This window comes from Diabrotica virgifera, chromosome 3, assembly GCF_917563875.1.
Source record: "Diabrotica virgifera virgifera chromosome 3, PGI_DIABVI_V3a".
Classification (NCBI taxonomy): Eukaryota; Metazoa; Arthropoda; class Insecta; order Coleoptera; family Chrysomelidae; genus Diabrotica; species Diabrotica virgifera.
Window position 1 is genome coordinate 166,668,049 of NC_065445.1, and position 27,296 is coordinate 166,695,344.

At 32.5% G+C, this 27,296-nt stretch overlaps 1 protein-coding gene across 1 annotated transcript in view; it reads left to right on the forward strand.

Annotated features, from left to right (window-relative positions):
- LOC114329456 (facilitated trehalose transporter Tret1-like) overlaps window positions 1-27,296 on the forward strand; it is a 120,675-nt gene that overhangs the window by 19,355 nt on the left and 74,024 nt on the right. The window contains exon 2 of the mRNA XM_028278566.2: window positions 22,659-22,767. Coding sequence (XP_028134367.2) covers window positions 22,659-22,767 — 109 coding nt within the window. The remainder of the gene's footprint in view (window positions 1-22,658; window positions 22,768-27,296) is intronic.

A 27,296-nucleotide genomic window follows, 5' to 3' on the forward strand; every position in this document is an offset into this window, starting at 1 on the left:
TTGTCATTCTAATACTTACTGTGTAAACAAACGTATCGATACGATTTGGGCATTCTATCAGTTCTTGTTTTCTTATATTGCATATATATTTATCATATTTAACAACATTCACAATAATTAAAGTTATATTCTCGCTGGTATTAGGATTATCTCTCGCTGTATATGCATCGTAACATCCATCCTCTTAATTTAATAAATTTTAACCTATCACAGTCCTAAATGTTTGTTTTATTTTGTTTTATTCGAGCTAGCTGGTAAATAAACAAACAAACAACTTTTCAGAACCCATATCGCTACCAGTTCTGACTATCAGAACAAGCGGGTAGCAACTTGTTGACCTGTACGTACTGCATCGGGACTTTCACACTTCCGCTATAATAGACCATTCGAAAGATATAGAGATTCCCATTGAGCCCAGTAGGCTTTAATAGTTGCACTAGATTTGGATGCTGCGCTTCTCCTTCACCTCTTTACTCTTCTTTTTTTCCTCTTTCTCTTTTTGTCAACGCTTCTCCTCTTCTTGTTTACGCTTCTCCTCTTCTTGTATACGCTTCTCTTCGTCTTCTTGTCTACGCTTCTTTTCATCTTTTTTTATTTTTAAAAACCATGCTGGGGGTTGGGACGTATCCATTTCTTTACAGGAACTCATTACAATATTTTTAACTCAATGACAAAAATAAAATTCCAATGCTCAATTACAACTGCCCTAAAAACATCAACACAGTTTATGTTTTTATCACAGAATACACTAACAACAAGAAGCAACAGCTTGGTCAATTCCTATGATGTTAGCATGTACTTAATTTTAATATTCATTTCACGGTTGCGGAAATAGTACACTGAGAAAAGTCTCACTTATTTCTGGCGTTTATTACCAAAATTATAGCTGCACTGAAAAAGAGGTTTCATGCAGGGCAGGCTTTGTATGGTAAATTATTATAGTTTACCAAAGGTATAGTAAATTTAGGGTAGAATTATAATTAAAAATTATTATCTATGTCTTTGTACGTATTGTCTTAAAATTACAAAAAAACAAACTCGTGTCGCTAGACTGCAGGATTACCATTATGTATACATAACAAACTCCTCTATCGATATAAAATAATATATAAAACATTTTTACAACATTGCTGCATACCTTTCCTGATTTTTTGGTATTAAAAATAGGCTTAAACCCAGAGACATGTTAACCGTAGACAATACATACTGAGCAAAAAAGCGTAATGCGCGGCAGTCGATCGGTGGTCTATCTATCTCTTTTTACTAAGCGATACCGTTCATATGACGGACAAAGATGAATATACCACTCAAAATGAATATTGACCATAGCTAGCCTAATCTACAAGTTATTATATCTATGCTTAAGCCACCTCCCCCACTTTTTTGCGACAGCCATCATACATGTATTTACAAGAATGCCTTTCTTTGTTCATAGCCATTTCAACAGTAAATTAACCACTACGCACACCACACACAAATAAATCCTAAACTTTTATAAAATCTGTAAGTATATAAAGTATAAAATCTAAATATAAAAGTAGATTATAAAAAATATCAGATACAAAAACTAACGCCAATTCTGTACAATTACAAAAGTGACTGTCATCAAAGCACTTTTACTTTGACATTAAACCATATCATTATGTTTTGTTCAAAAAACTTTGGTTAATGAAAATCGCTATTGTGTCGCTTCTCGTAGTTAATGTATTCTGTGGGTTTTTACATTTTCTGACGCTTTGGATCACTAGACATTCTGGTTTATTTCATGATATCTCTAATAGGGCATTCCAAGGCTTTGACGTTTACGACACCGCTGGGAGACAAACGACAAACATTGTACAGCCGGTTCCTAAAAAACTGATACGACTCTTAGTAAGATTTAATCATTTTGAGCAGTGTATGATTGGTCTGACATTATATTATATTTACTATGACAGACAAATAATAAAATAAACAAACAAACAGCTATTTTTTGAGGTTGAAGTTATCTGACAAATTTTAAGATTTGGCAGTGACAGTGACAGTATGTAAATAAGTATTTATCCTTCAAAATATAATAAATTAAATATAATTAAACTTATATTTATTATATCACACCTCATCAAAAGCTTTTTGCAAGAACATAGTCAGCGATTTTGATATGGCTTAGAGCCAGACTACATCAAGATCGCCTATAAATCGTGCTGGTAATTGCCTTGCAGCGAGACCAAAAACAAAAAGAAGAAGAAGAAGAAAGTACACTGCTCAATTTTCAGTAGTCTTCTTCTTCTTCTTCCTTTATTGGGTTATATCCCTCGGGATAATTCGCCCAGCTTACACCAGGGAAATACTCTTGTCTTGCTCTGGGCAGTCGAATATTTCCAAATATATATGTTAAAGCCTCAATTTTTTTTAAATATATATTAGCAGGAACATCTTCGTATAGGGCCAGACAGTCCCTACAGGAAAGGCAATATTATACCATAAGGGTTAAGGCTTCTATCATTTTGGAGGTCCAATATCTTTTTATATCTTTATCTTCTTAATTTTTTTAATTCAAATTTGGGAATTGATTAATTTATAAATTAAGTTTGGCTAAGTTAAGGAATTTAAGGATCAGGTTAATCCTACGTGGATTAAGGTTGGACATAAGTAGGCAAATTTCAATGGGAGTAGGGATATTTGTCTTGGCTAATTCTTTATATAGGTCAAAATTGGGTGACATATTTATAGGGCACTCAAAAATCAGATGATTTAAGGACCCAACTCGGCCACAGTCACAATATGGGTCATCTTTTACTCCTATTCTGAATAGGTGAACTGGAGTAGCACAATGACCTGTCCTCATTCTAATAATGGTGGTTATATGTCTTCTGTCTTGGTATGCAAAATTGTGGTACCAAGGGAGTTTATCTATCTGACCTACAATTTTAGAGTAAAATGAATTATTTCGATTTTTCCCCTGCCATTCTTGCTTCCACTGATTCCAGATGGAATGCTTGATGTCTGGTAGAAAGTTGGAATAGTGAAGAGTGATACCAGCAGCTACATTTAAGGTTCTACCTATATTAGCTAGCTTATCAGCCACCATGTTCCCTTTAATATTCGAGTGTCCTGGAATCCATGCCAGACTAATATTAACGTTATTTTCTTTCGCTTCAATGATGCCTCTCTTGGTCATGAACGATGAATGTTCTGTTTCCATAGAATAGGTTGATCTGCCTATTTTCTGTAAGGCACTTTTAGAGTCCGAGCAGATGATTGCTTGTTTAATCCCATTTTTCAAAATAATTTGGAGGGCATGATTAATTGCGACAATCTCAGCCGTACATATTTGGGTATACTTAGGTAGTTTACTGGTATAAGAATAGTTGATCTCTCGGCTAAAGACACCAAAGCCTGCTGATCCTTCATCATCAACCGAGCCGTCCGTGAAGAATTTGGTGTGACTAGGTTTATTTAGAATTATTTTTTGGAGTTGAACTGAGGCAAGTTCATCTGAACGATTAGATTGGATATTTATGATTGGAATTGTTGATAATTGATGGTCTAGTTCAAAGTTATGGCATGGGTATAAGTCACTTAAATATAAGTTGGGATAAGTACTTTTAAATTTGTTTTTTAAAAGCACTAGAAATGGAATACTTCTGTTTTTCCAATGATTTTGGTTCCTTTGAATTGCCAAGTCTAACAGGTCGAGAGCGGAAATAATTGGGTTGCCAATTAACATTAAATTTTTTAATATAAATTTAGAGCTAAGCCATTCCCATCTAGATTTAAGCGAGATCTGACCACTTTCACTTAAGAGAGCATGAATTGGGGTAGATTTCATGCATCCAGTTATAATTCGGATACTTTTGTATTTTAGTTTCTCCAATCTTTTAATTAAGGAAGTTGGACAATCGAAAATTACCTGGCAGCCAAAGTCCAGATGGCTCTGAATCAGACCATTGTGTACAATTTGTAAGGTTTTTGGATCACTTCCCCAATAAGTCCCACAAAGAGCTCTCATCACATTCAGGCCACGATTTACTTTTAGTTCTATTGAGTTTACATATGAATTCCACTTTAAGTTTTTTTGAATATTTACCCCCAGGTATTTGACTGAATCCACCCAACCAATATTCTGGTTACAAAATATTACGTTAGGGGGAGAGATTTTCGTGTTTCCTTTTGTAAATATTATTGCAGAAGATTTGTTCTTAGACAGATTTAAATTGTGGTCTAGCAACCATGATTCCATCTAAATCAATAATTTATTTACATTAATTACCAATTCATTAATATCACTCCCTCTAATCAGAAGAACCAAATCGTCTGCATACTGAATTAGTTTGCATGAAGAGGGGATTAAATTATACAGGGAAAGACAATATAGGTTGAAGAGGATAGGGCTTAATGGGGAACCTTGGGGTAGTCCCAGACTTGATTTTCTTGGGCCATGGGTTTGTCCCAGTTTGTCTTTGACAAATAGCTCTCTATCATTTAGAAGGCAGAAAATCAAATTAGCCAGTTGGGTTGGAATGTTATACTTTAATAATTTGGAATACAAGAGTGATATATTGACATTATCATAAGCAGAAGAGATATCTAGAAATATGCCAACAGTGTATTGATTTTGAGCGAAGCCTATTTGAATTGTTGAGGTGAGGTATGTAAGGCATTCCGTACAACCTCTACCCCTTCTAAATCCTAGTTGTAGTGGATTAAAAATCTTATTATGTTCCACAATCCACTCTATTCTATTCTTTATAAGAGTTTCGAGCATTTTGCCTACACATGAAGAAAGAGCTATTGGTCTAAAGTTTAACGGATTATTACAATCTTTATCTTTTTTGATTATAGGTAAAATTACTGATTGTTTCCACTGAACAGGAACTATACCCGTTCTAAGACTTTCATTAAAAAGTTGAATTAATAACAAAGATCCAACAACGGGAAGATTTTTTAACATTGAGTAGGAAATCTGATCCAAACCAGGAGCCGAGTCAGATTTAATTGAGAGGGAGTTCTGATACTCGTCGAGAGCAAATGGCGGTTCTAGGGCTTGAGGAGATCTAACCAATACTTTATTGACAGTGGAAAGGGGGGTTAAGCAACATAGAATTTCGTGGGATATAGGAGTAGAGGGCAATTGTGTATATATTGAAGGTTTCGAAGCCGATACCTTATTAATTTTCTCCCACACAACTTTTAGAGCAGTGTTTCTATTTAATTTACTGCAAAATAGTCTGAAACTATTTTTACGTTTTGATTTTAGGAATTTTCTTGATTTGGTTATATTCTTTTTAGCCTCGATATAGTTTTCCATTGAGGGGATATTTTTAAATTTTTCTAAGGCAGACACTCTCGCAGAGACGACTTCAGCACATGAGTCATCCCACCATGGAATGTGGTATTTGGAATTATTAGGAGGGTGAAGCCAAGGTATTGTTTCATCAGCTACCGATGATATGGAGTTAGTAAAAAATTCGTAATCTTCCCTGGGAGAAGCTAAGAAAATGCTGTTTAAATTGTTATGATAAGTAGACCAATCAGCTTTCTTTAGATTTCTTCTTTTACATGAATGCGGGGGAGATTGAGGACATACACCTATCTGACATATTATGGGGAAGTGGTCACTAGTTCCAGTATCTGAAATAGTGGACCACTTGCCCACACTGGCTGCCACATCGACTGATGTCATTGTTAGATTTACTACCGACTTACTGCCTCCTGGGGCCACCAGTCTAGTTGGGGACCCATCATTGAGAAATACTAGCTCAAGTTCCTCCAAAGAATCAAAAATAATCCTACCATTGTGACTGTCTCTAGAACTACCCCATGCCTTATGATTACAATTTAGATCACCCATGATTAAAAATGGCTTATTAAGTAATTTAACAAGGGAAAACCAGTTGGATTTGGAGATAGAGTTGTCTTGTGGACAGTATATATTAAGAATATTCAAATTAAAGTTAGGGAGAAATGTGAGTTGGAATTGGACATCATGATTGAAGCCTGGATTGGCAAATTGAATTTCCCTATAATCAATATTATTTTTGATAAGAGTAATCAATCCGCCATAGCCATCCTCTCGATCTTTTCTGATTATTTGATACCCTCTACATCTTATAACATGTTGGTTTGAGAGCCAAGATTCGCTAATAAGGATTATATCTGGGTTAAGGTTTTTTATAAGGATTTTTAGATTGTCAGAATTAGTGTTATACGAACGTATATTCCACTGAATAATAGTTATCGGAGTGTTAGGATTCATTATAAAGAGTATGTTTGCTAGACCAAGGAGTCAAAAGATCTCGAAACCTTAGGCTCGAGATCCTCTATTCCCCTCCGACCCTGGTTTACATTTGTATTGAAAGGTGATACACTTTTGTTTATGCTAGTCTTTAGATCTGCCATATTGTAAGGAATGGAGTATGATTTTGAGTTTATTAAGTCCCCAATGAAGGTCATGACGAGCTCCCTGTGAGATTGGTTCAGCATAGACATGGCCTGATTGAAATCCAAATGAAGTTGGGATAAAGATTGTGAGTTAGTGATTTGAGAATCAGAGTGAGCAGGATTGAATTTTGAAGTCGAAGGCTCATTTATTCTTCTACCTGATGGATTAATAAGTAGTCTTTGGTGGGAGATTTTATCATAACCTGTATTTTCTTGTATTGAAGGTCTTCTTCTTTTTGGTGGAGATTGAGTGACTTGACTAAAAGGTTTTGAATATTGAGCTGAGGCTGCAGACCTCCTCTCCTGTGGTAAGATGCCATTAGAATTATTCTGATCGCTATGTAAGGGGGGAAGTCGTTTATGTTTAAAGATGAAATATTATGTATCCTAGGAACCTGCTGACTTGCCTCATAGAAAGATAGATTAGAAAAGGACATTAGATCCTTAATATCTTTTTGTCTGACTCTCTCTCTACAATTACGACTATTTGATTCATGGTCAGAAGATTTGCAGAAAATGCAATATTTTGTACACGTATTAGATGAAGAATCCTCATGAGAAGTTCCGCATCTAGCACATTTCTTTTTTCCTCTACATTGGTTCGTAGAATGGCCATAAAGTAAGCAATTTCCACATTGAAGAACAGGGCTGATGAATGGTGTGACCCTCATTGGTAGTTGATATATGGAAATTTCTTTAGGAATAGTTTTTCCTGAAAAAGTTATGCTAATAGTTCCCGTGGAGACAAATTCAACCTTTGAATCCACTTGTACTCTCCGGTTCATTCGCTTTACACTTAATATCTTACATAAAGCCAAGTTGGTTTCTGATGCCTCCTTTATTTCTTCCTCTGTGAATCTTTTATTAACTCCCCTTACTATACCCCTACAAGAAATCTGATGAAATGGAATGAACACGTCATACCCTAGGGCTTCCCAATCTTTCCTCACAACGAAATCGTTGGCTGCTTTTCTAGTGGCAAATAATACCCCTATCCTGTTTTTACCTTTTCTATTGATTTTCGTGATGTCTTTAATTTTTAAAACAGAAATAGATTTAGCTATACTTCACACGTGGTAATCTCCAATATTTTTATCCTGACCCTGGACAAATACTTCATAAGGACCTATGTCGGTCTCCGAAAATAGTATTTGTTTTTTTCCTTTAAGACTTTTCTGAATAATTGGAGGTTGAGATTGACATTCATGTTGGTTGATTTTATTAGGAGGGTCAGGTGGTGGAGGAGGATCGGGAGGAACTTCTTCCTCCATCTTATGCGGCAGATTGACGAATTCAAAATCTATGCCAGTCGATGCAAATTAGAAATTAACAGGGAAATATAGATAGTTTTGGCCCTTACCCTTTGGATGAGTCGTCCGTTCACCTCGAGCGATAATCACAGATTTGTCTATTTTAAGTTTTCTTCCAAAAAATCAAATGTCAAACACAACAAAATTCACAACAGATATTCACTGCGACAAGAAGCCGAGGCTGTTCATCCCAGCGGACCTCGACTTCTTATCAACGATAAATAAAAAATTAACAAGAATTAACAACTGTTTTCACACTAAATTAGGTTTGATGAGGTTTTTTTAGCAAAAATTAAAAACTGTCAACTGTGACGTTTTCAAACAAAGCAAAGTTTTTTCAATTTTCAGTAGTAATTGCACAAGAGCTCTGAAATTATTGAATTTTTCCCGAGTGACACTTTGACAGTTTTAATTTCACGAGCCGAAGGCGAGTGAAATTATGTCAAAATGTCACGAGAGCAAAAATTCTATATTAATCTCAGAGGTCGAATGCAATTTGTTGCGATTATTTCATGAATAAAACTGTTCAGAATCAAAATTTTATTGTAATTTATTTATGTAAGTACCATTAAACACACAGTTTTTATAAATATATGATGATTCAAAGTCATCACTTTTATAGTTTTTAAAACATTAATTGTCATTAATGTCACTGAATGTATTTTTTCGTAGAAACGAAGGGCATCTGACGTAATATACTTAACGACGGGAGATTATCAAAAATTATCGATTTAATTTAGATTTCTGTAGCTTTCTATTGGGAAGAATCTCCTATGAATGAAATAATCAGTAGTAATTGCACAAGAGTTCTGAAATTATTGAATTTTTCCCGAGTGACACTTTGACAGTTTTAATTTCACGAGCCGAAGGCGAGTGAAATTATGTCAAAGTGTCACGAGAGCAAAAATTCTATATTAATTTCAGAGGTCGAGTGCAATTTGTTGCGACTATTTCATGAATAAAACTGTTCAAAACCAAAATTTTATTGTAATTTATTTATGTAAGTACCATTAGTCGGCGCACACAGTGGAGGCGGTTTCCGCTAGCGGGCAACGCTAGCGGGACCCGCTTTTAAACGTTTTCAAAAAGAATGCACGTCTTTAAATGTACACGAACATAGTCAAAGCAGGTCCGCGCGGTCCAACCGCCTCAACTCGCCTGACCGCTTTTGCTAGAATGAGAATTTAGTTTTTTCCGCGCGGTTTTAATGTTTACTGCAATGATAATTTAGTTTATTCGCTCTTTTATAATAAGAATTAATAGTTCTCCATGGATTAATTTTATAAATAATTGTACATTATAATAAACAAAAGTAATAAAGTCAATCTTATTGAAACCGTAATTTTGTGTGACTTAGGTATTTCTAAAACCATTCCAGTATTAACTATTAACTAAATCAGTACTTGAAAAATAAATTTACAACAAAACTACTTACCTCAATGTTATAACAAGCCTTTCTTCCGGAAGGATAGCCTGCTTATGTAAATTACACCAGTTTTTAATTAAACGATACTCCTTCTTCTTAAAGTGCCTATCCGTTCCGGATGTTGGCGATCATCATGGCTATCTTGACTTTCTCTACCGCAGCGCGGAACAGTTCAGTGGTAGTGGTATTATACCACTTTTGTAAATTTTGAAGCCAGGAAATGCGTCTTCTTCCCGGTCCTCTTTTACCATTTACATACCTACCCTTGGAGAGTCAGTTGGAGAAGGCCGTAACGTTCTTGATTTCTCATTACATGTCCTAGATATTCTAATTTTTTTGTTTTGATGGTTATGAGAAATTCACACTCTTTCCCATTCTACGCAGGAATTCCACGTTAGTAATTCTGTCAACGCAGGATATACGTAAGATGCTCCTATAACACCACATTTCGAAAGCTTCGAGCCGATTCATAGATGTAACAGTTAGTGTCCAAGCTTCCATTCCGTAGAGCAGAACTGTGAATATATAGCATTTCAACAGACGGTATTTTGTTTTTAATGATATTTCTCGACTGTTGAAAATGGGTCTCAATCTAAAGTATGCTGCTTTCGTTTTTATTATTCGCTGTTTAATTTCTGAGTAGTCCCATTCGCTATTTAAATTCGTACCCAGATATGTATATTCTCAACTCTTTCGATATTCTGTTGGGTGACTGTAAGTTGAGCGTTTAATATTGTTTTTAACGATACTCCACTTTCTCCAAAATATATTTAAAAGTCTCTTGAGTCATTCTCATATACTGGAAGAATCGTTCATTATCTTTTAATTTTTGAAATAGATGATGATATTCTCCATAAATTAATCTTTCTCGATTAATAGGATGTACATCAACTCTCTTTTCAGTTTAGTCAAAACAGAATCTAAAGCAATTATATCATCATCGGAAGACGACATTTTGCTACAAGTAGTAGACGCAACTGCCAGATTAGAACGATCTCTCTCGCTTTTACCCGTCTTCACTGTGTTACCATACCCGCGCGCGAGAACCGCGCGGTTTACCCGCTAGCGGAAACCGCTTTCTCTATGTGTGCCGCCTTAAACACACAGTTTTTATAAATATTTGACGATTGAAAGTCATCACTTTTATAATTTTTAAAACATTAATTGTCATTAATGTCACTGAATGTATTTTTTTGTAGCAACGAAGGGCATCTGACGTAATATACTTAACGACGGGAGATTATCAAAAATTATCGATTTAATTCAGATTTCTGTAGCTTTCTATTGGTCAGAATCTCCTATGAATGAAATAATCTACAAAATACGCTTTAAAAGTTGTATCAGTTTTTTTGGAACCAGCTGTACTTATTTACGTTTGTACCACATTGTGTTTCTTACCTTTAAGTTATTTATTAAGTATAGTATTAAGTTTTTTACCTTCAATAGTTTTTTAGTTGTATTTTCCGAACATTTCGTTGTGTAGTTTTTAGTTGTAGAAGTAGTTGAACGACTTTATTTAGTTTTAAACAGTGAATAAACAAACATAAGTGAATATTTCGAATGTTGTTGGTAGACAATACCGATGTTGCTAGTAGGTACAAGCAAAATATTGGCAAAATAAGTAATGCAGAATCATTTTCCCTCAAAGATTCTGAGTTAGCCTACAGTGGAGACAGTTTTCCAAGCGTAAGTAATATGGACATAGTTAGTTATGTCATGGTATATATGTAAATTGTAAATCATGATTTGGGACTTCTCCTTGTAACATTCAACGTGTCTTGGTTTGTTTATTTCTAGTGTATCTTTATTGTGATTCTAATATAGTGTTTCTTGTACAAAACTGAAAATCGAGACAAAGATGGAGTATGTTGAAAAAAGACATATAAGTTGGTAGGGCATTTACAACGACTACAGAAAGAAGTACCAGTTAAGAAGATATGGGAAATGAAGGTACAGGGGAAAAAAAGTAGAGGAAGACCGAGAAAAACATGGAACGAAGTGATGGCAAGGATTCTTGACAAAAAGGAATATCATGGAACGAAGCTAAGGCTATGGCACATGACAGGAAACAATGGAAGAAATCTGTGCACTGTTAACAGAACACAAGTCATACCTACACTCGAGAGGGTAGAAGGTCTAAAGATTATAAATGTTTTTTGTACAAAACTCGCTGATGTACTTGCATTTAGATTAAGGTTGACGGTCTTAAAAATTTTATTCGCAGTGTCCATTTTGTTTCTAATTGAATCGTTCTGTGTAGCCCTCTATTTCTAAGGTCGATTTACATTCTTCGTGTCTCTTGAAAGCTGTTATGTCGGCCCCACCACCTACAAAAAGAGATCTGGTATGTATAGCCCACCAGTGGCGAAGCGTCCATGTAACCACTGTGACCATTGGTAACAGTTACAAATCTTGCAAATAAATATTTTATGACCACGGAATAATTCCATTTATATGTTTTACCAACAGAAATACTTGTTAATAGTACCTAATTCAGTAAATAGTCAACTAGACGCACGAAAATATTGGCGAGATATGTGAATCCATGGCACGTTATCATATTCTGTTACCAATACTGGCACTGGTAATGGTACGCAGGAGAAACCTCGCTATCGCTCGGGACTAGCTCTGAAAATTTTGAAGGAGCGACGGGTCTAGAGACGGCGAGGAGCACGCTGTGCATATCAGTATTGTAACCATTTTGAAGATTAGTAACGTTGGTTTAGTACCTATTACAGATTACAGTGTGCGTGCATTTAAATATGGAAGAGTGTTGCTACGTATTGCGTAATTGATCAACTACTTGAAAAGTCATTCTACTTGTATATTTTTTTATATACTATTTTAAAGAAAAAAATGATATTATTGAAAATGGAAGAATTAAAATATAAACAATAGTTTTCAAAATCTGTTCTTTTTCCTACTTGTTCATTTTTTTTATGTTAATTTTATGGTAGAATAATATGTTTAGTTTGTTTATTATTTATTGTTATACCTGCTACATATACATACATATAATTTGGGAATAGTGATTTGTTTAATTTTATCCCACAGGATTGAAAACAAAAACTTATATTTGGGTGTTCAAAATATTTTTTTAAATAAGATTTTTTTACATCTGGTTTTGGTAGCACTTTAGAAAAAGTCACGCGTCGCCACTGTAGCCCACGGTTCTTAGACATTTACTACGGTTGCCTACTCCGACTGTGGTAGGCAGACTCAAATGTTAAAGTTTCGTCTCAAGAGTACACAAGCCCATTTTTAAATTTGATGCGGTAAGGATCTTCGACCTTTGAATATGTATTATTATATATGTATGTGTATTATTTGTGTTATTATTTATCTTATATATCCTAGTTCACTTGATATTTTTGTATTTGAAATTTTGGTGTTGTTTTCTGTAAAAAATTATTTTGAATTATCGATTCTTCTTCTTCTAGTGCCGACTCCACTGATGAAGGTTGGCTATAACCATTTCCAATTCGTCTCTATCTTCTGGTTTTCTGAAAAGCGTCTGTGTTTTTAACCCGGTCCAGTCGCGAATATTTTTCAGCCAGTATATTTGTCGTCTACCAGGACCTCGTTTTCCTTCAATTTTACCCTTCATTATCAGCTTTAATAACTTATACTTGTTATTTCTAAGTATGTGCCCCAAATATACTCATATACAATTTTTCTCTTTTTAATGGTGGTCAAAAGTTCTCTGTATCTTTCCATTATTTTATTTCGTTCGTAATATGATCGGTCCACGGTATTTTCAAAATTCTCCGGAAAAGCCACATCTCAAAAGATTCTAGCTTTCTCATTAAGTCAACACTAACAGCCCAAGCTTTGACACCATAAAGAAGAATACAGTGGATATAACATTATTCCATCCGAAATCGGATTTTCAGGATTGAGTCTTTGGTTACTCAGAAATTTCCTCATCTTAAAAAAGGCTGCTCTTGATTGATCTATTCTTGATCGAATTTCTGATTTCGGATTTAGATCTTTCGTAATCCGACTCCTAAGTATTTCATTTTGTCCACTTGTTCGATATCTTTATTTTTATCTGGATCTTTGTTATGATATTATCCCTCTTGCTGATTACCATGGTTTTTGTTTTCTTTTTGTTTATTGTTAAACCAAACTGTTCCCCAGTATCACAAATAATCATTGTATTTAGAAGCGTATGCAGATCTTTCTCACTTCCAGCGATAATGATTGTATCGTCGGCATACCGAATGTTATTTATATTTTCACCATTTATCTCGATCTCTTCTGTGCTGTTTTCAAGTGCTTGTATAAATAACTCTCCGGAATATATATTAAATAGTAATGGTGAAAGTACACAGCCGTGTTTCACTCCTCTACTTATCTGTTGCGCATCCATGCTATTTCCATCTGAGGTGCTCAGAGCAACAGTGGCCTAAGCCACAAATTGAGTATTTTTAGATTATTATATCAATAAAAGCAGCAACATTAAATCTTCGGATAAACAAGGGTCTACATTCTACACAACCTAGCTCTATATTTGGCTAAATGGCGCTACATAATTTGTAGCACCATCCCATAAGCATAATGGAAATACGAATGAAAAGATTGCATTCATCTCAAAACTTCGTTTTTAGGGTTACGCCGCTGTTGCTCTGAGCCCCTCATCTAATGTTACAACAGCTTGTTGATTCCAATACAGATTTCTCACTATGTTAATATTATTCGTGTCGAGTCCTTTTCGCTTTAGACATTCCATGAGAATGTTATGTTTAACTTTGTCGAAACCTTTCTCGTAGTCAATAAATGCGAGGAAAAGATCTTTTTCTTGTCTCGACATTTTTGGTCAACAGTTGTGAAACTATAAAGAGCTTCTACTGTTCCAAAGCCATTACGAAAGCCAAACTGTCTATTACTCATATTTGCTTCAGATTTTCTGAATATTCTTGTATGTATAATATTTTTAAATGTGTTTAATAGTTGTGACATTAATCTGAATTATCCATGATCAGTTATTTATTATAGTTGTACATCGTACCTATTGTAGGAGCTTAAATAAGAATATATTGTTAAGGTAGGTTAAAACGTTAAAATTTCATTATGTATTAACGTATTAATAATGTTGATGAAATTTTGGAAGGGCAGGTACAGGCTGTAGTGTGGCCAAATTTATTACCCGTTATTTAAATTCTTACAATGAATTATACAAGTAATTCTAATTCACATAATCCTAGCTGACCTCTAAGGACGGTATGTATTCAATTAGTCCAGAGAAATAAGATTTTTCTCGTGACACATCCCCCTCCAGGCCGAAAGCAATTTTTTTGAGTAGAATGGACATCTATATTAATAACCTTTATGTTTCCTGCAGCCGATTTTGATGATACACATAGTTATAAACATATGAAGATCAAAAAACGGTAAATTTTCGCTTTTTTCGTCTATAACCAATGGTAGGGGAGCCCAAGCGGGGATTTTTGCAGTTACTCGAGCGCGTCAGATTAGCATATGGGAGAAACCTGGTACCCTGCAGATGTACCTCTACTATATATTGGCTCTTAACACAGGGGAGTTCATTAAGGGGGGCCCGAAAAAAAAAATCTATCCTTAAAAAAACTCGAAATTGTCAGATTAAGATAAGGTAAGTTAAGTACATGCAAAAGAGTGTATATTTAAAAAATCTGACGATTTGAGCCTGGCGTAAGGAAATGGGTGAGTCCCAAAATTTCACAAGAAAAAAGTGAATATTTCGCGAAATGAATGACAGATCGAAAAACTAAAAAATTTGTGCCCAATATTTTTTAAAAATCTATCGAATGATACCAAACACGACTTCCCACGGAGAGGGGTGGGGGGTAAATTGAATATTTTAAATACGAATCCCGCGATATTTCGCGAAATGAACATCATATCGAAAAACTGTAAAATACACTTATTCAATATTTTTTAAAAATCTATCGAATGGTACCAAACACGACCCCCCATGGATGTGGGGTGGGGAGTAACTTTAAAATCTTAAATAGGAGCCCTCATTTTTTATTGCAGATTTGGATTCCTTACGTAAAAATAAGTAACTTTTATTCGAAACATTTTTTCGAATTATGGATAGATGGCGTTATAATCGGAAAAAACGATTGTTGGAAATGGAAAATTAAATTAAAAAATGGCAAGCGCCCACTAAAATGGAAAACTTTATTTAACTTTTTTTGGTTTTAGGACCTACTCTTCACAACCCAGTAGGTCCCCAAAGCGCTCGAATGACTGCACATTTAGCACACTTTGCTCCCCTACCACAAAAAATTAACAATTTAAACAAACTTGAAAGTAAGAAACTCATAAATCGTCTAAAAATTTTCAATATGGAGTTCGCTGAATATGTCTATCCTTATTGGTTGCTTAGAAAATTGCAAAATATATCATAAATTTTGAGTTTTTATAAAGATTCATAACTTATTTAAAAATTAACTTAGATCCTTCTTGTTACACGAATTGCTGAGACATCTGGTGCTTAAATTATATTTTATATTTCAAAGCAACTGGTCAAATAGTTTAAAAGTTATTTAATTTGTTTATCCCAAACTAATTTTTTTTGCAACACTATAAGTCAGAAAATTATGAGGTTACAGTAAGACTTCTGACAGTTTATGGAAGAAGAATATTATTTATGCTATTGACTTAATTAAAAAAAATTACAAAAAGTAATTTTAAACAGTGTAAAATTATTTTGCAAAAACACGTCGATTTTTTGCTTACTTATAAACAATTAGAATAACTTTTTAACCGTTACCCGTAGAAAAATTATTTTTTCATCTTTGGAAAGACTGACATTTAGAAAGAAAAACAAGTGTCCTAGGACAATTAGGGACAAAGTTAGCCCCCCCTTTTTTTAATTCACATGTTTTTGCAAAATAATTTTGCAGTATTTAGAATAATTTTTTTCATTTTTTTAATTAAATTAATAGTACAAATTTTCTTCTTTCATAAACTACCCAAAGTACTAGTGTAATTTCATTATTTTCTGACTTATAGAGTTGCAAAAAAAATTAATTTGGGATAAACAAATTAAATACCTTTTAAACTATTTGACCAATTGCTTTAAAATTTAGGGTATGATTTAAACACCAGAAGTCTCACCATTCCGTGTAATAAGAACGTTCTAAGTTAATTTTTACATAAGTTATGAATATTTATAAAAACTCAAAATTTATGATTTATTTTGCAATTTTCTAAGCAACCAATAAGTATAGACATATTCAGCAAACGCCATATTGAAGCTTTTTATACGATTTATGAGTTTCTTACTCTCAAATCTGTTTAAAATACTTAACTTTTTGGTTATAGACAAAAAAAGCGAAAATTTAGCGTTTTTTGATCTTCATTTGTTTATAACTATGTATATCATCAAAATCGGCTACAGGAAACATATAGGTTATTAATATAGATGTCCATACTACTCAAAAAATTTAGTTTCGGCCTGGGGGGGTTGTGTCACCAACAGGTTATTTTTTTCCTTATTTCTCTGAACTAAATAGTTCATCCAGTATTGATGGAAATTCAGTATAGGCGACAAATTTTCAGTGTAACATTGAGATTGTAGTCCTAGATTTCCGGAAATCTTGCATTAACTGTTGGATAAACGTGATCAACTAATTTTAAGTACCAAACCACCCACATATCAACAGTTTTCCATAGTTAGGTATTATAATCCACTAAACATATTTATTTATCTTTATCTGTATCAAGGACATAAAAATACCGATTAGTCATATTATTATGATTCAAATTACTGTACTCTCGTGACGTAATCACGCGCTTAATATTCATTGGTTAGTTTGAGTAGGCAACAATTTTAAATGTCTAAGAACCATGTCTATAGTCTGTTCGCTAAACTCAGACTCAACTGGCTAGTGATTTTAGTAGGTATTTTTTTTTTTGTTTTTGGCCAATTTTGCTAGAATTGGCAAAATTACTAACTATTTAGTAATTATTAACTATTTAGTAATTATTTTTTTGCCAATTTTACCAAACTGGAAAAATTACTTACCAAAATCACTAGCCAGTTGTGTCTGAGTTTAGCGGACTGACTATATAGCCGGTGTAATGTTGTGTATCTGTCATATATTATGTCACTAGGCAATCTAGGCATGCATAAATTGATTAATTAAGCCCGTGAGCAATGATCCGTGAGTAATGAACTATTACTCACAGGTAAAATAATGGGTGTCATTATCTATTCAATAATAGTGGATAATGAACACGTTATTAAACCGTCGTAAAAAATATTTTATTTTTGCTCTCCCTTAAAATTTTATTATTTTGAGTTGTTACGGTTTAGAACGGGAAGTGCGATATATCTAGATGTACAACTCGAAATAAATGGAATCAAAGTGCAAAGGTTAACAAAGCCCTTTGTAGCATTGGGCTAGTTAGCAAAATACAAGGAAAAGTTATTTACTAGCAATTTTATTGCTGGAATCGAATCTTATGATTGTATATAGTAATAATATAGGTATGCAAAGTCCGCAGATAGTGTGCTACTATTTTTATAAACAAAATGGCACCAAAAAATCGTGTTTTTTTTTTTTTCAATTTTTGCCCTATAACTCCAAAGATTTTAACTTTACACCAAAAACACTCAAATAAAAATTCACCGTAATTAAATTCTGCATAAAGATGTGTTTTTCCCGATTTACTTGGACCGAAATTTTCCCCGGAAAATGCGGGTATTTCCAACAAAATCTTTAATTTTCAACTAAAATTTTAGATAAGTAATTATTTATCAGTAACTAAATAACTTGGTAATATAAAAGCTCTTTCCATATAAATTATAATTTTAGAAGTCTATGGAAATTGAATAAACAGTTTAGCAACAATTAAATTGTTAATTAAAAATTTACGGGCACTATAATCACCATAATATTTAAGACACATAAAAAAGCTATGATTTTTGTATAAATAGATACTCTGCATATCTAATGTACTTTACAGAATTGAAATTGGACTAGTTAAGCGGCCTCAGGAATATTTTAAAATTATAAACAATTTTTTAGCTTAAAAACAAATAGAATATCTCGGGAAATATTAAAGTAAATTAAATTATAAAAACGGTATTGGAGAAAAAGCGGCAGGACGCTTCTTCTAAAAGAAAAAACGTTTAATTCTGATGAGTGATTTTTAAGATACAATCGGTCAAAGTTGACCGGAATTTACGACAAAGCTATAAACAATAGGATCATAATTTTCTAACTCTCACCTTTTTATTTTTATGCTCTTTCTCCACACCATTTTTAATATCTTTAAAATACTCATAACATATATTATTATAATAAAAACTATCGATATTACGAGTGAAAATTGCCAAAAATAGCAAAATTCCAATCAAAAATAAGGTTGGAGAAAATGTTATCTCAAAGTTCAAAATCGGTATACGTTAAAAAATGCATATTGTCGGCTTCCCATGGAGCAATTTTCATTCTTTTTTTGTTCCCAAGTAACTCGAGTAGAGCCATCTAACTAACCTATTATCAAATGTCAAACTTGCTTTTATTTTGTTAAAGAGATTAATTTATTTATAAGAAAAGAAAATTACATATTATTCCAGTGGTAGACTTTTTTTTTGATAAACTTATTATAAGTGTACCTTTGAACGTTAAAAACACAAATATTCTCATTTGAAAGCTGTATAATTATTTAAACAATCTTTATTTAAACAAATAAAAAAAAATTCCTAAAATAAATAAATTAATTTATTATAACAAAACAAAAGCAACATTGACATTTAATCATGCGTTAGTTAGATGGCTCTACTCGAGTTACTTGGAAACAAAAAAAGAATGAAGAAAATTGCTCCATGAGAAGCTGAGAAAATGCATTTTTTTTAACCTTCCGATGACCAACCTTTTTTTGTTACACGGATGACCAAGGGGGGGAAAATGACCCCAGGTCAAAAATGTCAAAAATGACAATTAACAAAAAAAAATGAAGCTTTTTTTAATTTTTTTTATATTTTTTTTTTAATTTTTTTTTGGCATGGACTTTATGTCATTCAGCCAGTCACGACATGAGTATTAGTGTCATGTGTAGTGTGTATGTTGAGTAAGTGTCTTGTTACTTTGCAAGGTCGACGTCATTAGCGTAAAACTACTTGAAATTACACATAATAGACGGTATTTTACCAAACATCAACTTCACAATATATTTTTTATTCGTAAAATATAGGGAAATTTTTTTATTTAAAAATACGAGGATATCTAGAATGATATTAAAGTCAGATAAAAAAATAATGAGTTAAAAGTTGAAAATACTTTTGAATTTATTAAAGAAAAACTTACGCTGGGGTCACAATTTCCCCCGCTTCGCCATCCGAAGGTTAACGTATACCGATTTTGAAATTTGAGATTACATTTTCTCCAATATATTTTTTGATTAGAATTTTGCTGTGTTTGGTAATTTTCACTCATAATATCGATAGTTTTTATTATAATAATATATGTTATGAGCATTTTAAAGATACGAAAATTGGAGTGGAGAAAGGGGACCGAAATAAAAAGGTGATGGTTCAAGAATTATGATCCTATTTTTTACATATTTGCCGTAAATGCCGGTCAAATTTGACCGGTTGCATCTCAGGAACCACTTATCACAATTAAACGTTTGTTTTTTTAAAAGAAGCGCCCTGCGCATTTTTTCCAAAGTTGTTTTCATGATTTAAGTTAATTTAATCGTTGTCGAGATATTCTATTTGTTTATAAGCCAAAATTTGTTTATAATTTTAAAAAATTCCTGAGGCCGCTTTAATAGCCCTATTTCATTTCTGTAAAATACATTAGATAGAAACAGTGACTTTTTATAAAAAATCATACCTATTCTCATGTATCATAATTATTGTGGTTATTATAGCGACTGTAAATTTTTAATTAACAATTCAATTGTTGCTAAACTGTTCATTCAATTTTCATCGGCTTCTGGAATTATAATCTGTACAAAAAGAGCTTTTATATTGCCAAGGTATTTATTTATTGATAAACAATTACTTGTCTAAAATATTAGTTGAAAAATTTTCGTCGAAGTAAATCGGGAAAAACACATCTCCATGCAGAATTTAATTATGGTGAATTTTTACTTGGGTGTTTTTGGTGTAAAGTTAAAATATTTGGAGTTATAAAGCAAACATTTAAAAAACACGATTTTCGGGCGCCATTTTGTTTATAAAAAAAGTAGCACACTATCTGCGGACTTTGCATACCTATATTATTAATATATACAATTAGGGGAGTGCATATACATTTTCACTTCGGAAAAAATCAAACAAAATAGAACTTTTTGTAATTTCATTAAGAAATGTTTAATAAACAACATATCAAAAAGTTCTACTCGAGAAGTAGGTGCTTCATTTTTTATTAAACAAATGAATTGCGAAACTAGATGTTTTTTTAAATAACTCCGAAAATATAAATTGTAGAAAAAAACTGACTCGACCGTTGAAAAATTCAGAAGATTTTACAGAAAAAAACCCTCTATAAAGATTTTTCTAAAATTAAATCTGTAGCTTCTATAATTTTTTATTTATAACGCTAATGTCACCTTTCCACAAACGTACTAGCGTACTAGCTACTACTAGCGTACGGCGAAGTGCACAGTTGAGTTATTCTAATGTAATTCTTTAACTAATGGACCAAATGAAATTTTATAAATTGATCATGAAAGAAGAATAATTTAGCTATCTTATGGTTGTAATAAAAAGAAATAAGATGTATGGGCATAAGTATGGTGTGGGCGGAAAATGAGACTTATATGAATTTGGTTTAAAAATGATTTAAAAATGTGTAACTAATACAGTGTTTCTTATAAAACTCTCAATTTTGCACAGCTTACCTTTCAGACACCTTACTAAACGATGTTACTTTCAAAAAAAAAAATCTCAAAAATTTAATTCGACGTCTCAAAAAATGTAATTTTTGAAAACTTCGTAGTTTTAGAGAATTACCACCACTTTAAGACGGTATTACTCAAGTATGAACAAATATATTACATTTTTGTAGGTGCTTTTTTAAAGTTAGGATGTGAGCTTTAAAAGGCAGTAAATTATTTTACTTTAAAAAGTAAATACACTATTTCTTTTTGAGAAAATTATGAAAGATAACAAAAATGTAATACAAAAACCGAAAATTACCAGTTAAAAAATGTTTATACAAAGTAATCAAAACTTTTTTCTATAAAACTTACCTAAAATACATTTAATAATAAGCTTCAGCAATAATAAATGTTCAACAAAAAAAAAATTTTTAGCTCTTATACAGTATGTCTGCGTAACTTTAAACCTATTGATAACTTCTTTATTATCAGTTTAACGAAAAAAAGTTATTCTGAAGAAAATACTCTGTATTGTATATAATCTAAGATGCAACCATCAAATGTCACATTTTATTAATTTTATACGAGGTATGTCAAAAAATATGAATTTCACTCAAGAGTAAAGTACCTTTATATTTTACAATATAGAAAATTGTTTTTAAGAAAAGTGATTTGGAATTAAAAAATATGTTTCAGTGTTCAATTAGATCCTTCTAATTAAAATATTGTGAATAATAAAGGCACTTAACTCTTAAGTAAAATTCATATTTTTACATACCTCGTATAAAATTGCAAAAGTTTGATATCCGTTAGTTGTATCTTAGATTTTAGGCCAGGTAGAGCATTTTATGAAGAATAACTTTTTTTCGTAAAATTGATCATAAACTAGTTATCATAATTGCAAAAAAATGAAGATGGGTATCCGTAACTTGAGAAAAAATTAAATTTTTTTTTTCCATTAGGATGATGTAATTGTATATTAAAACATAATTTTTAATTTCAAACAACTTTTCATAATAGCATTTTGATATTCTGGAATATGAAGGTAGGTACTTTACTCTTTAACGAAATTTATGTTTTTGACATAACTCGTATAAAATTGATAAAATTTGATATATGACGGTTGAGTTTTAAAGTATTGACTATCCAGAGCATTTTATGAAGAATAACTTTTTTTCGTAAAATTGATAATAAAAAAGTTTTGCATGTGGTTCCTAGCTACGCACACATACTGTATAAGAGCTTCTGTATAAGAATTTTTAAATTGTAATGCTATATTCGGCTTCAGCATAATCAAAAACAAATTAGAAACATATTTGATCGAAGTAAAATGATGAATTCAACGATATTTTTAAAATAATTTATACAAAACAATTGTTATTGTTTAAACAATTAATAAACAATTAGCGGCCAAATCTGCGAGTAGAACTTTTTACTTTAACATGTATATAAACTAACAAAAAAAGTTTTAGAAAAATATAAGCTTGTTTGAATTTTTCCGAAAAAATGCATGTTTTCGTTCTAATTGCACTCCCCTAAATCATAAGATACCATTCCAGCAATAAAATTGCTGGTAAATAACTTTTCCCAAAAATGTCCTATTCTCCGATAATCTGCCCAGACTAAATCTAATTTATTTGATGTTCCTACAATACTTACTTTTTTTATTTTAGATCAGTTCAAAATTTTTTCCAAACTCATATATTACGCAACAGTGAAAACTCTAAAAACCAAATAGAAGAAGCAAATCCGTCTTCTAGTTTTTCTCCATGTATTAGACAGGTAAGAAATACAAATATTAATTTAAATAAATATATACTACAGATTATAGAAAAATCCAACATAATATGTTTGGTTGTTCTATAATTATTTGTATTAATCTATATTATAGGGGAGTCAATATAGCACGAAAACCTGACGAAAACCTGCATTGCTTCGGAATTCAAACAAGCTTATGTATATATTTTTTTTCTTTAGAAATTCGCATCAACCCGAAGGTTATTAGCGAGGAGCAGATTTACAATATTAAAAATTATATATTTACAAAATTAATAGCTTTTAAATAGTTTAACATATTTTTGTGAACGAACAATTTGCACCAAGTGCTTTCCCTAAGTTTATTGGGATACTGTAAATTCTTCTTGCTCTGGAGAAAACTGGACAGTCTACAATAATTATAATATATTTCACCGAGAGTTTAACGTCACACTGCTCACATTTCGGTTCGGGTTCTTTTGTTATTAAGAACTTGTGTACTGGTATGACCTAACCTAAGACGGGTTATTGTCACTACTTTTTGTAGAGAAACATCTCCATGGTTTAATGTTCGGTTTAATATTCCAAAGATTGGACAATGAAAATTGCCACCGGTTTTGCCCCTCACTTAGGATACGCGATTTGATAACACTTGAAATATCACTAGTTGACACATATTGCGCGATAGTAGAGTCAGCTGAGTTGACGGCTTCACGCGCACATTTATCTGCTTCTCGATTACCTCTAATTAGTCCAGAGAAATAAGGTTTTTTCGGGACACTTGAGGAGCCAGGTTGAAAATGAGTTTTTTGGGTACTATATACCTAATACATTATAAATACAAAAATTCCCGTCACAGTTCGGACGAGAATTTTAGTTATTAACAAATAAGTGTCAAAAATGGCAATTTTTTCGTTTAAATCGCTACAGGTTGAAATAGGGTAATTAAATATCTTATTTAGATTATTCATATTTTAGTAGACGAGCAAAGGTTCAAAATGGCTGTTTTCGAATTTTGGTATGATCATTTGTTGCTTTGCTAATTGCAAAATAAAACTAAAATTTCGAAAATAAAAAATTTGCTATAACTTTTGCGAAAATAAACTTTAGACTTTTATATTGCACGAAAAGTTGAGACAACCAGTACGTATCATGTACAAAAAATTTCAAGACGATTCGTCAATTAGTTTAAATTTTATTAAATTTGTTTTTCCCAAAGAGGTTTTTTGCAATGTTATTGTTCAGAAAATAATAATGATACAGCAATTATGTGGAAACCACATAAAATAAGAACACTGGTATTTTCAAAGCATTTAAAAAAATTAATAAAAAGTCATTTTTATCATCCCGAAAACATTTTACAAAAGTAGAGTCATTTTTGACTTAAAAACAATTTGTATATCTTTGTTAATATTGACTATAGAGTAAATCTACTTTGGGATTTTAAAAGCTGGTGGTATTTTTACACGAATTTTCAAAAAAAACTTTTTGCCTATGTTAATTGAGGTCAAAGTTTCTTCTATATCATAAAATTCTCGTATAACAATATTAGTTACCATACTCATCCGAAACGGCTTGATCGATTTTTATGAAATTTTACACGTATATCTTATAGTACTGAGAATAGGTTTTAATCTATTTTTATACCCATAAATTATAAGGGCGGTTGCCCACCCGACATTTTTTTTTTATCTTTTTGGATAAAATTATCTACCTTAATTTTGTATGGTATAAAATTAAAAATACATGCAACCCCTAATTTTCACTCTTCTATCCCCAACCCCTATTTTTTAATAGCCATCTATATATTTACATCTATAAAATTCTCCTGTCACATTGTTAGTTGCAGTATTCCTTCGAGACCGCTTGGTCGATTTTTATGAAATTATATAAAATATGTATATTCGGTAGGCCTTAAAATTGGTCGTAACCTATTTTCCATATTCCTGGGTTATAAGGGGGTTCCCCCTAACATTTTGTAATGTTAGGTGGGGGTATGTGTACATAACGTACTCTACAAGACTACAAGTACATACAAATTAAAAAAATTATGATCAAAATCCATCAACAAGCTTTGGAGACATAAATCGCAGCATATGTTTGAAGAATCAATTTCATTTTTTGAGTGCATGGATTTTAATAATTCCCCTCCATCGTCCACAAGTTGATTCCGTTAGGACGTCATTTTTAAAGCTTTATGTTAATTTAGCTTTAAGTTTACTCAAACTTTTACACATAAACTATATACCTTGAACTTCAAAGTGGCGCTAGTAAGGTTGCTTAATTGTTATAAACAAAGTAGCTGTAAATTAAATAAAAAAAAGTGGCTAACTTCGACTGTAATTAACCTAGGCAAAAAGTTTTTTTTGTAAATTCGTGTAAAAATACCAGCTTTTCAAATTTCAAAATAGTTTTAGTCTAGAGTCAATATGAACAACGTTATTCAAATTACGAAGACGAAATAGTTTTCAATCCTAATAGTAAATTATTAATATTGAAAATACTAAAAATATTACTAAAAGATTTTTAAATTGAAAACTTATTGGTACACTTTCCTGGTGACACCTCCAAGACTTCTACAATTTGCAAGTCAAATGGATGCTGCAGTGAAGACGAGAGGGAAGGAATTCTACACTATGCAATTCACATCCCCCGTCTGCAGCTGGTAAAGTTCCAACGGAAAAATGCACCTAGTTACTCTACGGAGTAATACGACTATAAAATAAAAATGTATACCATTCTTATTCAGTTGCAATGCGAAGGCAAAACAATCTTACTTTTCAATTAGAATACGGAGTGCAGTCCAGTCTCTTGAATCGCGATTTTTGGCTCTTATTGGAGCCTTCATCGAAAAGAACGTAGGCATTGTTCTCCATATTTTAACTAATTCGTATCGAGAGGTTTTCCCACCCATTGCAACTGAAGTGATGATAGTAGGTGGCTAGCGCCATCTGGCATTGAAAGACGAAATAGTTTTCAATCCTAATAGTAAATTATTAATATTGAAAATATTAAAAATATTACTAAAAGATTTTTAAATTGAAAACTTATTGGTACACTTTCCTGGTGACACTCCAAGACTTCTACAATTTGCAAGTCAAATGGATGCTGCAGTGAAGACGAGAGGGAAGGAATTCTACACTATGCAATTCACATCCCCCGTCTGCAGCTGGTAAAGTTCCAACGGAAAAATGCACCTAGTTACTCTACGGAGTAATACGGCTATAAAATAAAAATGTAGGTATACCATTTTTATTCAGTTGCAATGCGAAGGCAAAACAATCTTACTTTTCAATTAGAATACGGAGTGCAGTCCAGTCCCTTGAATCGCGATTTTCGGCTCTTATTGGAGCCTTCATCGGAAAGAACGTAGGCACTGTTCTCCATATTTTAACTGATTCGTATCGAGAGGTTTTCCCACCCATTGCAACTGAAGTGATGATCGTAGGTGGCTAGCGCCATCTGGCATTGAAAGACGAAATAGTTTTCAATCCTAATAGTAAATTATTAATATTGAAAATATTAAAAATATTACTAAAAGATTTTTAAATTGAAAACTTATTTGTACACTTTCCTGGTGACACCTCCAAGACTTCTACAATTTGCAAGTCAAATGGATGCTGCAGTGAAGACGAGAGGGAAGGAATTCTACACTATGCAATTCACATCCCCCTCTGCAGCTGGTAAAGTTCCAACGGAAAAATGCACCTAGTTACTCTACGGAGTAATACGACTATAAAATAAAAATGTATACCATTTTTATTCAGTTGCAAGGCGAAGACAAAACAATCTTACTTTTCAATTAGAATACGGAGTGCAGTCCAGTCCCTTGAATCGCGATTTTCGGCTCTTATTGGAGCCTTCATCGAAAAGAACGTAGGCATTGTTCTCCATATTTTAATTAATTCGTATCGAGAGGTTTTCCCACCCATTGCAACTGAAGTGATGATAGTAGGTGGCTAGCGCCATCTGGCATTGAAAGACGAAATAGTTTTCAATCCTAATAGTAAATTATTAATATTGAAGATATTAAAAATATTACTAAAAGATTTTTAAATTGAAAACTTATTGGTACACTTTCCTGGTGACACCTCCAAGACTTCTACAATTTGCAAGTCAAATGGATGCTGCAGTGAAGACGAGAGGGAAGGAATTCTACACTATGCAATTCACATCCCCCGTCTGCAGCTGGTAAAGTCCCAACGGAAAAATGCACCTAGTTACTCTACGGAGTAATACGACTATAAAATAAAAATGTATACCATTTTCATTCAGTTCCAATGCGAAGGCAAAACAATCTTACTTTTCAATTAGAATACGGAGTGCAGTCCAGTCCCTTCAATCGCGATTTTCGGCTCTTATTGGAGCCTTCATCGGAAAGAACGTAGGCACTGTTCTCCATATTTTAACTGATTCGTATCGAGAGGTTTTCCCACCCATTTCAACTGAAGTGATGATAGTAGGTGGCTAGCGCCATCTAAAAATCTTTTAGTAATATTTTTAATATTTTCAATATTAATAATTTACTATTAGGATTGAAAACTATTTCGTCTTTC